This window comes from Botryllus schlosseri, chromosome 1 (genome assembly GCF_051294905.1).
Source record: "Botryllus schlosseri isolate E-star chromosome 1, Bs_hap1, whole genome shotgun sequence".
NCBI classification, from domain to species: Eukaryota; Metazoa; Chordata; class Ascidiacea; order Stolidobranchia; family Styelidae; genus Botryllus; species Botryllus schlosseri.
The window spans coordinates 9,625,813-9,639,706 of record NC_137236.1 but is presented as its reverse complement, the minus strand read 5'-3'; the positions used below and the strand labels follow the sequence as shown (position 1 = coordinate 9,639,706).

Here is a 13,894-nt window from a genome sequence, read left to right as displayed (position 1 = left end):
CCTTCCGAATGACGTGGATAGTTTCCCATACTTTCTGTTCCAAAAGTGGCAGGCTCACTAGGCTGGTATTTCAGGCCGACTCTATTTCGACATTCTTAATTGACGTATATATTTTGTCGATTTCGTGAATTGACCATGTTGACAATCTGCAACTATATGGACTGTTGGACTCCACCAGGAATTATTTCAGTAGCATCAATGTCAACATGTTTCTTTCTTGGCTAGTTCTGTTTTGAATGAAAGTGTTCAGTATTCCTGATGCTCCAGCAATTTACATGAATTAGTTTTGTTGTTCTGTTTCTGATATTTTGGTTTTACAGTGTACCATATTCCATGACAAGTCTATTTGGTCATCTCAATCTGCAAGAAACTGATTATCCTTCTTTATTTCGGTGGCACACTTTATTTCGGTGGCACAAAAGACTGGCATATCTCCGGCAATATTGAAAACTATTTATGAATTTCCCAGTTAAACCATACTCTTGCTATTTGGATCGCTAAAATAAAAGTACCGTATATCACAATGATCTCGTTGATATATTTCTGATGCATAGAACCGATAGTGCAATTACAGTTTAATAACTATGGCAAAATCATGGACAGGGCAGAAGCAGCTTAGGTTTAGATAACTTCTTGAGACAGCAAACTTGCTGTGTTCCAGTACTCGCAAGCTAACATCACCGAAGGCGATTAGCATCACTGCTACTTAAGACTGCTGCACGTTGAGTTTGATGTAGTCAGAAGTTAATCGTTGAAATATTCGCGTCGGCATGTCGTTGCAATGCAGTATCCCTTGAATTTACACACGAGTCTTCGCCGTTTTCCATCCAACTATGAATACGGAAGTCGCAAATGCAATCCATGGCGTCATTCAAGGCTGACATACCTATTAGAAAGAGTATACTATAGTTTATGAATATGTTCTGTGTTAGTTTTGTGATAAAACATACTTATTCCAGAAGAAAATCCCACGAAAAGCGTAAAAACACGGAGAATCCCAATAGTTCACCATAAGCACCAGTGCGCAAGTAGGTAGCCAGAGCTGTTTTTCAATTTTCTCGGCCGTCACGGTAAGTTGCGCACTCCAGTGTTTATATACCTCAGTGTATGCTATCATGGAAAACTGAATGGGATAGAACGGTAACTGCGTGGCCTGTCAATCATTCACAGTTGGATGATAATCAGTAGACCAAATTCGCGCGCTTCACAAATCCTGGCAATTGGCATTCAGAAACTTGTTTCTTGTATGTTGCTGATCAGGTCTAGCATTTGACCGTTGACCGGTTGACGTGGCTTCAGGATGAATTTGTGAAATCGCTGTTGGATTGGGAAGTAAGTACATCTTGATGAATTGGCAATTTCATTCGATTTTGTTGGATATTTTAAGGAGGATGTATCCAAGCATCATAGAGGAGAGAGAAAAAGGATAATAGCTCGTCCAACTCTTGAGGGACTCATTTTCACGACATTGAACCTGGTCAAATTGGCCGAAATATTTCTCGAAGTAATGCCCTGTTTATGGCTCAAGTCATTTACTCAGGACATTCTGGAGGCTTGTTTTGGAAATCTGGTCTGTTTTAATTTTACAGCATGTGGCATAATTTGATCTCTCCAATACATCCTCTGTAACAGAGAATGCAAGCTTATCGATCTCGTCATCCGGATGCTTCGCAGGCATATTATGGGCTGCAACACCAGACCCAGCGGAAGTCCATAAAGAAAATCAAAGGGTCCAATGCCGGTTCCTCTTCCACGCATGGCACTAGTAATGTTTGGACTACCATCTATGAAGAACCCATTGTCAAGAAGAAAAAGTGTGATTCGTAATCATTCCAGCGTGAGGTGAGATAGTTGTAGGATCATTAATATTAGCATAGATTGAGACATGCATCATAATATTTTCTTTTCCACGCAGACTTTTGCATAGCTGTGATCATTTTTAGACCAAGGATTGCCACAGTGACGATAATAGATAATCATCATGGATGAAGGTGTGGGGTGCTGTCCATAGAAGGTACTAATACATTTTTTCAACCTATATTAATTAGGGTTACCATGCGTTCTCTTTTAAGAGGATTTGTCCTCTTTCTAAACTTTGTTAAAGCGTCCTCGGAGGATCCCTAAATGTTTTCTTTTTTGAGCATTTTGGTTCGACTGAGATAAATTAAATCAGCACCTAAGCAACACTCCGGCTGCTATTTCGGGATTTGAGTCGTAAAGTTGACCTATTTTGCTTTAGTCAACTAGCGGAGGAATTCAGCAAAAGTGTGAATTTCAGCAGCCGAGTAGGAAAAATGACCTTTTTTTTAGTCAACCAACAACGAAGTCTCCGGACTCTACTCCAGTATTATGTCTGAGCATTTAAAAAAGTGTCGTCATTTCAGATTTCCAAAATATGGTAACCCTATATTGTATATTTGTATCAGTCTGCTAATCTCCTATGAAGCTTTGCCCTCTTGAAATATGTATTATTAAGGATGGTGCTCAATTAAGTGCGGTACTCATACTAAGAAATAATAAAGGTTCAGTTTGAGACTGAAAGAAAATTCCACTCAGTTCAATGTCAACGCATGGCTTGCTCCGATCCTGACCTTGTCCAGTACACTTATTATCAACCACATCGTATGCTGCCGTAGATTTATATTTTCCAGATACAGATGAAAATGTGCCATATTGACAAGCCGCAACACCACGGACCGTGTAACGAAGGATGAGGAGATTACAAAATCGGATGAATAAAGCAGAACTGTCACCGACACCAATCCCATTTGCTAGTTATGAAAGGGTCATGGCGACCCGGAGATCTTTCATTTTAACCGGGTTTATACTTTGGTCTCCACGGTGTCTTCATACACCGAGCAGTTTATTTCCAGTTGTGCCCCGGATAGTTTTGCATAACTGGCTAACATCTAGCAAATGGTTGATAATGGTCAATACACAATACCAGAAATGACTGTTGAAATTTGTTTATTGCTTGAGAAAGGATTGCATGCCCAGATACATGATAATAGTAGTTAACAATACCTAGTGACTATGTATACACTATGCAGTATTATTGTGCCATCCCTTCCGTGTGGTAGAGAGGGTTTGATGATATACGCATCGTCATCGAACCGTCATACTTTTGATAACGTTTCTTTAGTGACCCTGCGATGTCAATTGTTACAGTGTAGAGAGTTGGCGGTGCAGACAGAACCTGTAATCCGAAAAATATAGCATATTAGAGAGGAAAAATGGCACTAGTCTTATTCAGATTCATAGCAACTAGATGGAAAGCAAATTAGAGGCAAGTTACATACTAATAGCTCTGAAATTACCAAGAAAATACTTCATGATTTTTTACTCTACTCAAGGTTTTCCCTTCAAATCACCACGTGTACCCTGGCTTCCTTTATTTGATTCATTTCCTTTCCAAAGTTTATGAACTAGCTTCTTTGTGAAAGAGTGACCCAACACTCTAAGAAACAATCCAATGATATAATCTATTACTAGTTTAGAATGGTCATCAGGACATGTTGCTTTGTTTATGCTGCATATAAAGTTGAATACGTAGGAACTTTTCACAACTCTGTCCTGCAAAATTGAGAAGTTTATTAAATTTGGCGATTTGCTGCATTCTCTCGTAAACTCTCTGTAGACTCTCCTAAAAAGAAAAAGTAGCTCTGAGCTTGGATATATAAGCACCCCGGCTTTTCGCTCCATCAAGGGGATTAATTTGCCGAAGGCCTTACCACGGTTATTTGATAGATATTCAAGCAAGGAACGGTCCAGCTGGTCATTAAATTTTCGAATTGCCTTTCTCAAAGTAAAACCAGCAATGTATTCTAGAATATCGTTCTCCCTTTCAGAAATACTCGCAGACACCAATGACTCTGACTGAGGCGGCTTCAACCCATTATCAATTATTTTTTCCATGAGCTCGAGTAAAAATTTGGCAGAGGAAAGCCTATCGTTTGATTTTGTGAATATTATAGGATCAACGCAAACTTTACTGTAACTAATCACAATATCATCTGGATTTCCGTTGGAATTCATACTGATAATCCATCCGGTAGCTAGTTCAATACCTTTTTCGGAGAGTTCTGGTGGGTCTTTGAAATCCAATGAGTGCAACAACGGTGTGAGGTCAACCGGTTGTTGTATAATATTTGGAACAGTTACAGTGGCCATGCTTTCATCAAAGTCGTTGAAGAGAAGTTCATGGACAATTTCCGGTGGAATATCGTACCATTCCTCAACAACGTCACTGACTTGGGAGGCCATAATTCCAAAAGAAACAATATAATTGTGTAGGCCGTGCAATGGATAAAATTAAGACGACGACGATTTTAACAATACTAATATCACCGAGTACCAAGTAGTTCTGCAAAAGATATACATTAAATGAGGTCAAATGCCGCACCCGATCGACGGCAGACAAGATAAACTTTCTGAGTGCGCCAAGGTTTTGTGTATCGCGGGAATTTGGTCTACTGATTATTATCCAACCATGGATGATTGACAGGCCACGCAGTTACCGTTCTATCCCATTCAGTTTTCCATGATGCTATGCACTAGTTGATGGAGCTCCACTCAAGAGATATGACGCATCACTAACGTACTGATCAACACTCCTTGGCGTTGACTTTCAAACTGTTTACATGGTCTCTCGTTGAAATCATATGGAAAAGCACCATAATCACCGCCAAAGTCTTTTTTCACAATTCTTCAACTGAAATCAAATTTACTTAAACAGACCATTGCTTGACAAAAAAACTAACAGCTTTTTCTTGTATGGCTCAGTGGCTCTGGATGATTGATTCCGTCAATCATATTGGAGAAAATACAGCAGCTGAAGGAAGGGAAGAGTAAGCAGGACAGTTGAGTAGGTTTGCTTTCGTTGTAACGGTATATAGGAATTCTGGATTTTATAGCCTTGTTATATGTTGTTAGTGTGCCTTAGTATGATATGCATGTATCTTGAATGATTTCAAAGAGGCTGGTAGGCTGCTGTATCGTCAAGGCATCATTATATTAATTATCATACATTTTATCTATATATCTTCTTACATAATTTTCTATATAATTATCTGACTCCAGAAAGTTACTTGTACATGTTTGTCTGCATATTCTTATTTGGTTGACTGGGCTGCAAGTGTGTGAATAGCTGTTAACTCGATGTGCCAAGCTGACAAGAAGTCCAAGTCCACACTGGGAATACCTTCTCACAGAATGGAGTTATTACATTGTTGAACGTCATCAGGATATATTCCGTTATGATCATGAACTGCTGAAAGACTCATGGTAGCCAAAGATTGTGCCATAGCACAAGCACCGCTGTATAGTGTTGATCGAAAGGGTATCATACGGCTACTGTGGCAGCATGAAAATCATTCATGCTACAAGTACGCAAAGAGGGATTTGACTTACCGCTATATTAATCTACAGAAGACTGCCACAACAACAATTTGAGGATTCTAGAAATTGTATGCCCTATTGTGACATTCATCAGCAATGGGTTAAAAAACTACATGTGAAGGCGAGAAGCAAACGCAGTTTTGTGACTGATGTTGAAACCATACCTTTAATTTTGCGAACTTCAGACACTGCTCTGCGAGAATACCGTACTGATGATAACCATATCAGACGAGCTCATGTCCAATCATACCATCTTTTATCAGTTCACATATTATATATCGTTAGACTGGCAAGTATGGTATACTTTGTGTTTTAGCTAATAAATCTGATAACATGGCTGATCTTATAGTATTGTCTATTCTTGAATGGTTAGAATGGTAGTGGCAATAGTTGATCTATATTATCTTGGACTCTTGACAAACATTTTTAGACTGCTACCAGTCATATCGCAAGGTGTCAGCTGTCTGAAATTGGTTATTGAATTGATGACTTCTTTCTATAGGCCTGTAATCAAATCTCACATAAGGTTACAACTATCCGGAAATATCCTATCAAAAGTTACAACTATCCGACAATATCCGAAAAAATATTTGTGATAATATCCGAGTCCTATCCGACTGCCACAAAATCGTCTAATATCCGGTCCGAATGCCATCCGAGTCCGTCCGATGCTCATCACTGCCGAGTAGTCGATAGATCTCTTAGTTAGGTTGCTATTGGGTGGGGGTAAGTAGATGTTTTCTTTAGACGAGGATCTCGTGTAATGGGAATGGACATGTTTAGCAGGTATGAAAAAGTCATCAAACACAGTAGGCAGACTATTGGAAAAATATTTGTGAACAACTTTTGATACTTCGAAGCGATATAGTTCATCAACTCGCAAAATTCGATGCTTACGGTAGTAAGGCGATAAATTGGTACGTAAAGGTACAGATGAGATCAGCTGTATCGCACGTACGACAATGCAACGGACTTCCGAATCAGCGAATAATGAATGAATGAATCTCTACGTGGTATTACATACGCATATTTATCATAGCTGCGAGAGAGTACATGCACAAAACATCGCACGATTTCATATTCTGTTATCTACGTTCACACGACAAATATACGACTCACAAAGGTCTTATCGGGTCTCAGTTCAGGGAATTACGTACGGTTTACCAACTCTTCATTGAATATTAATAAAATGGCGTTATACCAATATATTTCGTTAAAATAGCCCGTCCGCACAAATATCAATGGTCTCCTTCAGTGGCACTGTAGAGTATGACTGGAGTGACGACTCGATTGTTCTCCCATTGTTAGCCGGCAGAATGGTCACGGTCAGATGGATCCACCCAAAACAGGATAGCTCAAGTGCTTGTTTCAATGGCGTTCAAGGCGATTTTTCATGTATTTCTCAAAGTTGCGTCGGAATTATGGCCACAACTTTATTGGTTTTTCCACCTCTGCGCTTAAGCTTTCTTACTGTCTCCTCCTCTTGAAGTCTGGCCATGCTCTCTTCCGATGTCAGCACCTCACCAGTTTTGGCCTGAACAAGTCTCCGTTTCGCATTGTGATTATCTAAAGCAGTTCTTGTTTCTTTTGAAATTGCTAGTGACACTACTCTCGTAATAGCCTGTGTCAAATTTTTCACCACATCGCTTTCTTCGACAATTTCATGCTGAACACGATCAACTGCCTTGTTTTTACTATGTCAGCATTGACTGGGTAAAGTCCACTTCCTTTAAACCCCCCCACAGCCCAGTTAGATTGTAATTCAGTCATCAATTTTTTCAGTAGGGTCGGAAATATGGCTTTTGATACCGATTGCATTCGTGTTTCTCGGGCCCAGTTTTTCAGAATATTCTTCCAGGCTATTTTCAAAGGCCTGAAAACCCCGACGTCCAGTGGCTGCAGAGCATGCGACGAATGAGGTGGAAGACAAAATAAGATTATGCCGTTATCTCGGTGTAGATAGTAATTGTATTAACAGAATCAGTACAGGCAAACTTAGTCCGACATACCACCGCCGCCGCTCTCACGTTCTCCCCACACCAGTGCCTCTCGCAGGTCCCGGTGCACATACAACGCATGCAAACCACATACCCCCCTGATCTCAAGATCAAAAGAAATGAAACAAATCACTAAACAATGCAACAAACTAGAATATAATGCTATCCCATATCAAAGTCTGCCAACCAGCCGGGTTGTGCCCTTCTGCGAGATGGTCTTTGTTCTACTTCTGGCATCAATTCTTCCCCCAACGGTTCACCTTCCGAAGCCATTCTCGATTCACTAGCATTTTCGTCATCAGTTGAAAATAAGTCAATCAGATGTGGCATTCTGCTCTGGCTTCGTTCCTGATCTGGGCCGCAACCCATTACGCGTCTTATATGTGATATATGACGGTTCGTCCCATTCACTTCAACAACCGAGTCCGATACAATATCCGTCACAGTTCCTTTGTTCCACACAGATGTACACCTCGCATTAGGTGGCTTCACAAAGACACGTTCTCCGATGTTGTATGGGTTTAAATGTTTCTTTCTGGAATTGCGGTCTTTTGCTACTCCCCGCTCTCCATCTGGAAGAGTAGACTCATAACGAAATACCCTCTCAGCTGGTACGACATTCTCAACGTTTGGGGTATTATTATACCAATACACCATTTCACTCACACTACCACCAGTCCTGGCCACCATCCGTTTGATGGTCCTGTGATTTCTTTCAACAATCGAATTTCCGGAATGTTTGTAAGCACAGCTGAATACATGGCCAATTCCCCAATTCCACAAAAATTGTGACATTTTGTGACTTTTGAAGCAACTACCATTGTCACTCAAAATTTCGTCGACAGCCCCACGCTCCAGCAACACTTGGCCTAGATGCTGGATGACTTGTTCGGTAGATTCGGTTGTTATTTTCCTCCATATCGCAAATCGACTTGGACCACAATCAATCATACTTAAGTAAGGCTGCCCACCAACGTATGTAATGTCTAATGCCAGCCTACTCCATACTTTATCCACCGACAACTGCCCGTGTTCCCACTTGACTGGATGAGGATCAATTTGGCGACATATGTTACAATTGTCAACAACTTGTTTAACCATTTCCAGGCTTACTTCCCGCCCCAAGCAGCGTTCTGCTACATACAATGTTCAGTCTGTTCCCAGGTGATGCTTTTCGTGGATCCTCTTGACACGATCTTCCACCGCTTGACTTTGCGTGGCAACTCCCACACAAATCTTTGGGTGCCAGCTCCGTGGTACCCGTGTCAAAGCATTAGCTATGTTTTTTGCAGAGGGAACCAGACGAATGCTGACTTTCATATCATATTCTTCAATCAACTGCGCCATCAATCCCAGCCTTCTTCTAACAATCATTTCACTTAAGCCATGCACTCTTGGCCGGTTCAAATCCTCCAAAATTGATCTCACCCAATTGTAGACACTTGCGGAATCAGTGATAATCTCTACTTTCCTTACCTTCCATTTTAGCGCTAGATTCAGTCCCTTCACCACAGCCTCCAATTCTGCGACGTTGATGTGAGCACCGTCATCCTGCTTTCTCATCCAGGCCGCATCTTCCACTACATGGCCATCCACCATTAGACAACACCCAATTGCTAGGTTACTCGCATCACACCAAAGTTGCACCCTTCCTCCAGCAGGAGCTTGCCAAATTCCTCCCACCGGATCTTTCTCTTTCACCCTTGCAAGGATTTCGCCAGCTAGTTGTAACACATGAAGTGGTACTGTTTCGTCCCATGTCACTTCATTAGCAAGGCGCTTTACGTAGCTGCAAGCAATCCTCAGCCAGCCTGCCACAGGGTAGTGACCGATAAGTTTACCGAACATAGAAAAGAGCTGCCTCTTTGACCATTCTTTAGCAGGCTCTGGTAGGATTCCATCTCTGGCCCATTCATACGACCCCGCAGCCGTCGCAGTGACTCTCAGTCCTAATACCCGTGCTTCGTTCAATGGGACAGGCTCCTTTGCTCTTAGTCCATACCGTAATAAGTGCCTCCTCACCGTTTCCACATCCACAATACTGGCATCAACAAATATATCATCGATATAATGATCTGTTCCACGCTTCATCTCTTGACTCTGCGACAACACCACCGACAGGATCTTTGACATTACTTTTGGCGCAACATTGAGGCCAAATCCCATACGCGTCATGACGTATTTCTTCTCGCCATGCTGCACGATTTGAAATGTGTGCAAGCGCTCTGAAACGTGAATTTGTAGATATGCTTTTTGCAGATCTAACATATACGCATGTGTGCCTTTCTTCCGCCATTCTCTCAGTTTTTCCTGGCACACCACAACATCTGCACCGGGATGACTCATCACATGCCTATTCATCTCGCGGTAATCCATAACTGGCCGCACCTTTCTTGATTTGTTCGGTTGTTTTACTGCCATCAGAGGGATCAGACCCTTTTGACGTCCATGAACGTCTGGGTTGTATTCTTCCAACCAGCCATTTTGAATCCATTGATTCACTTCATGATGGAACTCTTCTTGGCACTCAGGTGGAATCGCGTACCCTGGACAGCGGTTTGACAAGGTTGGTTCTTCATTCGTCCATTTCCACTCTACAACCCACTTTGAACCATCAAAAATAGCGTTAAAATCTTTATCATCGATTACCAGCTTCTCCACTTCTTCTTCAATCAACTTCTCATCTTCTTCTTCTTCCCTCAACTTCTCGACTTCTTCTTCAATCAACTTCACATCTTCTTCTTCACCCAACTTCTCGACTTCTTCTACTTCAATCGGCTTCTCAACTTCTTCTTCACTCAACTTCTCATTTTCTTCTTGACAACTCACTCCCACAGCAACATATGCGGGAAGTGCACCAAACCGTACTCGAAGATCTGGACCAACAAACACCCCATCCATCCTCTCGATCACATCCGTCCCCAGAATCACCTTTGCATTACAAACCAGACGAGTTGCTATTAAAACTTCCATACAGAGGTCAACTTCGTCAATTTCCAGTTTGACTGTCGCGTCACCATGACAAAATGTTAATTCGCCATTCAACATTTCCACAACTAGCTTTGGTCCCCTCACTGGCACGCCCAATTGCTTACACACGTCTTCTCGCACCACTGATCTCTGGCAACCACTATCAACGAGAGCTTCTACAGATATTCAAAATATTTTTACAGAAATGATTGGCAGCACCTCTTTCCTCACTGTCGGTGGCTGGGGAACCCATCCGATGCTGACCGTTCCCCATTGCCGTTTCCCTGATTGATTGGCCATGTAGCACCGTTCTTGCAGAACCGAGCTATATGACCAGGGTTACCACATTCAAAACACTTTATTGGCGGCAGCCCACGGCCATAACTCCGTCTCCCAATATCCCTATTAGGGCACTCGCGTGCTATATGTCCGTCTTTCCCACAAGAGAAGCACTCAAAAGTCTTTCCTTTGTATGTGCCAGCTGCACAGAGCATGCCAACGGGCACCCTGGTGGGCATGATCATTCTAGCTCGTACCACCAATTCACCAATTTCCAGTTTCTCAATTTCAGCAAGAGACTTTAGCTGGCATGCCACATCGATCGGCAGCCCAGTCACAAAAGCGCACTTTACTATCGGTTCAGAAGCAGCAGGGTCCATACCCACAAGAGTAACCAGTCTCTGGAGGTCAGCTACGAAAACATCAACACTCTCACGTTCTTGAAGAGTCCTGCGCTGAAACTGGCAGTACGCATCGTAACAATTGACGCCAAATGCTGCCAAGAGAGCAGTCTTTACTTTACTGTACTCCTTTTTATCCTCATCACTTAATTGCCTATATACTGAGAACGCCGCAGTGTCCAACAATAGAGGAACATATTCTTCTGGCTTGTTACCTCGCAGTTTCATAACGGTCTCAAATTTATCCAGCCACACAGCCACATCCCCCGAAGTAGCGAAGTCCACATACATAGGCATAATGTCCGTTATCCTCACCGTCGACATATTGCCGCGATAGCTTGTAGATAGTAATTGTATTAACAGAATCAGTACAGGCAAACTTAGTCCGACATACCACCGCCGCCGCTCTCACGTTCTCCCCACACCAGTGCCTCTCGCAGGTCCCGGTGCACATACAACGCATGCAAACCACACTCGGCAAATTTCAGAGCATTTATATGTAATATGACTGCCATGACCATCCAGAATAAGTAGGCAGGGTTTATCCAACGATTGTATTTGAGTTGCAAATTCCTTGAGCCAATTCTCAAATACACAATCTTGCATCCACCCACTTAGAGTAACAGCATAATGTGTTCCCTCTGGGCCTCCAGACGTCCAAGTATCATAGATATTGAGGCCTTTGTAGACTACGAAGGGAGGCAGATAGGATCCAGCGGCTGAGCAGCAAAATAGTGTGGAATATGTTGTTTTTCCACAGGTTGAATGCATCATGTATGACTGCTTCCTTCCCTTTGTCCCATAAACTTTTTGAGACCTGGGGTCAGTGCTTAGGCCAGTTTCATCCAAATTGAATATACGTGTGGGTTGGTTTTCCAAGTTATTTTGTTTCAGAATGTCAAGGTATTTACTTAAAAAAGAATCAATTACCTCACATGACAGGCCTTCTGCTCTTGCTTTCGTCAAAATCTCCGACTTCCTTCTCGAGATCCCTGAATTTCTCTTCTCAAAGCTCCTGATCCATTCAATACTTGGTATATTGTTCACAAATCGTGTTTCAACTCCATTCAAATCCAGGAACGATTTGATCATCAGTTTCAGATCTTTCCTATCAAATGGGAATCCTTCATCAGCCAGGGTTCCCAATGCAATTGCGATCAATTTCTCATCCTCACTACTAAGTACGGTTGGGGCTCCAATTTTTTGCATTTCTCGAATTGAGTTTCTCCTGAGAGTTTCATATGGAATTCCAGTTTCTTTCCAGTCTGTATAACAGCTTTTTCCTCCCTTAATTTCCTTTACTGCCTGTTGCAATTGCTGTGTCGTGTATGTAGGAGTTCGCTTTTTCTTATAATTCCTGGGCATATCTTTTGACTGTTTTAACAATTGATTTCTCTAATATTTAACAAAACCTGCATAACAAGATTCAATTGAGTATTTGCAACCCCTCTGATAATCGTGGGACAGAGAAATTCCGCATTCAATGGTACACTCAATTTACCCGCCACTTATGGCATACTATAACCAAAATACCCCAAAAAATTATTTTGTAAATTAAAACTTACTGACACCACCATTGACAATATCCATAGCTATACCCTGTAGTATGATCAACTATCACTATTTGAGTGGTATATCGTTTTGCAACAACCATTTTTATGTCACCTGTGAAGAAGTTGAAAAACAGTGTTAAAAATGAAAAAATGCGTCACAAATTTTCAATTGCATGTGTAAGCTATAATTTTCCTGCAAGGAAATTGGTTATTAGTCTTATCTATAGCTTGCATAGTGAGCTACTGAATGAAGGCAGAACTGACAAATTTGAAGCAGAAATGTTGGACCAGCGGAAGTTTTAGCCAAATGTACTCAAATTTCCCTACCTACTCAAGTTCCCACACCCCCCCTACGCACTGTTGTCCAAGGGCCAGCGCAGTGAGTTGTTGAGTGTGCACAGACTCAGAAAAACTTAAAGCGAACATTGTGAGGTTTCTTGGAAACTGTAGGGCCCGTTACTAATAATTAACATATTCGGGCGGGCGAACCCGTTGGTATGACTTCGTTGCATGATGTTATTTCGTGAGCCCCTGTCTGCAATATCAAAAAATATAGAATCGCTCAATGGGGATATCGCCCAACAGGAATATCCATGTCGCCCAATCGTACTAACCTAAAAGACGCACACGATTTCAGATTGGTATTTCTTCACTGACATATAATTTTTCCCTGCCAGATGGAATTCGTCTTCTGGGGTTCAGATTGCCAAGACAAGAACATTCGGTGTCAGTCATTTAGGCGCCCATGGACAATTAAACCTATATGTATTTTGAAGGCTATATGTAACGAAGTTTTCGGTGTTAATTTGCTCTGAATACTGATTAAGGATATGTCCTATCACCACATCATCTACTGCGAAGCCATTTTTCTCCAGCGCCCCCCATACCGCCCCCTGAGCCCAGCGCCCCCTTCAAGATCGCCAGCGCCCCCTGGGGGGCGCTGGGGGCAAGGTTAAGAACCACTGATTTACATCCTACTTGATACTTTGCCCCCTTCTTTGACACCTGGGGTTGCATAGTCTGACCTTAAACCCCGTGATTCTGTTCGCGTCTTCAAAAATCGCTCACGCGTGACGTCATTTTTAATTGCAAATTTCTTTTGGCCAAGAAGTGATGTCATCAAGTGTAAGGTGTCGTTGGAAAGCTCTAGACAAGGACTTTCAAAATCAACAATAGAATTACTGGATATCCAATCATTACATACCGTAAGAGTGCCATGAAACTAACCTGAAAATAGCATGTTTTAATAAAAAATTCTCACATTGCGTACTTATGGAACAAACAGATTTTCAAATAT

The 13,894-nt window shown here is 41.9% G+C and overlaps 1 protein-coding gene and 2 long non-coding RNA genes across 3 annotated transcripts; 1 reads left to right on the top strand and 2 right to left on the bottom strand.

The window, feature by feature from the left end:
- Nucleotides 1–516: 516 nt before the first annotated feature.
- LOC145433560 (uncharacterized) lies at nt 517–1,108 on the bottom strand. The gene is made up of 2 exons (XR_013913137.1): nt 951–1,108; nt 517–886 (listed from the first exon to the last, which is right to left on the bottom strand). It is a non-coding gene; the product is annotated as an uncharacterized LOC145433560 (long non-coding RNA).
- A 176-nt stretch (nt 1,109–1,284) lies between these two features.
- Nucleotides 1,285–2,951, top strand: LOC145433458 (uncharacterized). Its single transcript, XR_013913107.1, has 5 exons — nt 1,285–1,332; nt 1,388–1,504; nt 1,633–1,842; nt 1,944–2,014; nt 2,637–2,951. It is a non-coding gene; the product is annotated as an uncharacterized LOC145433458 (long non-coding RNA).
- A 5,592-nt stretch (nt 2,952–8,543) lies between these two features.
- LOC145438632 (uncharacterized) lies at nt 8,544–11,368 on the bottom strand. The gene is made up of 2 exons (XM_080315981.1): nt 10,741–11,368; nt 8,544–10,540 (listed from the first exon to the last, which is right to left on the bottom strand). Exons 1-2 carry the CDS (start codon nt 11,366–11,368, stop codon nt 8,544–8,546), a joined length of 2,625 nt encoding a protein of 874 aa, XP_080172107.1.
- Between the last annotated feature and the right edge of the window lie 2,526 nt (nt 11,369–13,894).

Excerpts from the sequence above, each read along its gene's own strand:
- LOC145438632 (XM_080315981.1), bottom strand. The coding sequence starts at position 11,368 with ATGTCGACGGTGAGGATAACGGACATTATGCCTATGTATGTGGACTTC. Across the intron at positions 10,541-10,740 it reads TGGGAGACGGAGTTATGGCC|AAGCTCTCGTTGATAGTGGT; the intron begins GTGGGCTGCCGC and ends GAATATCTGTAG.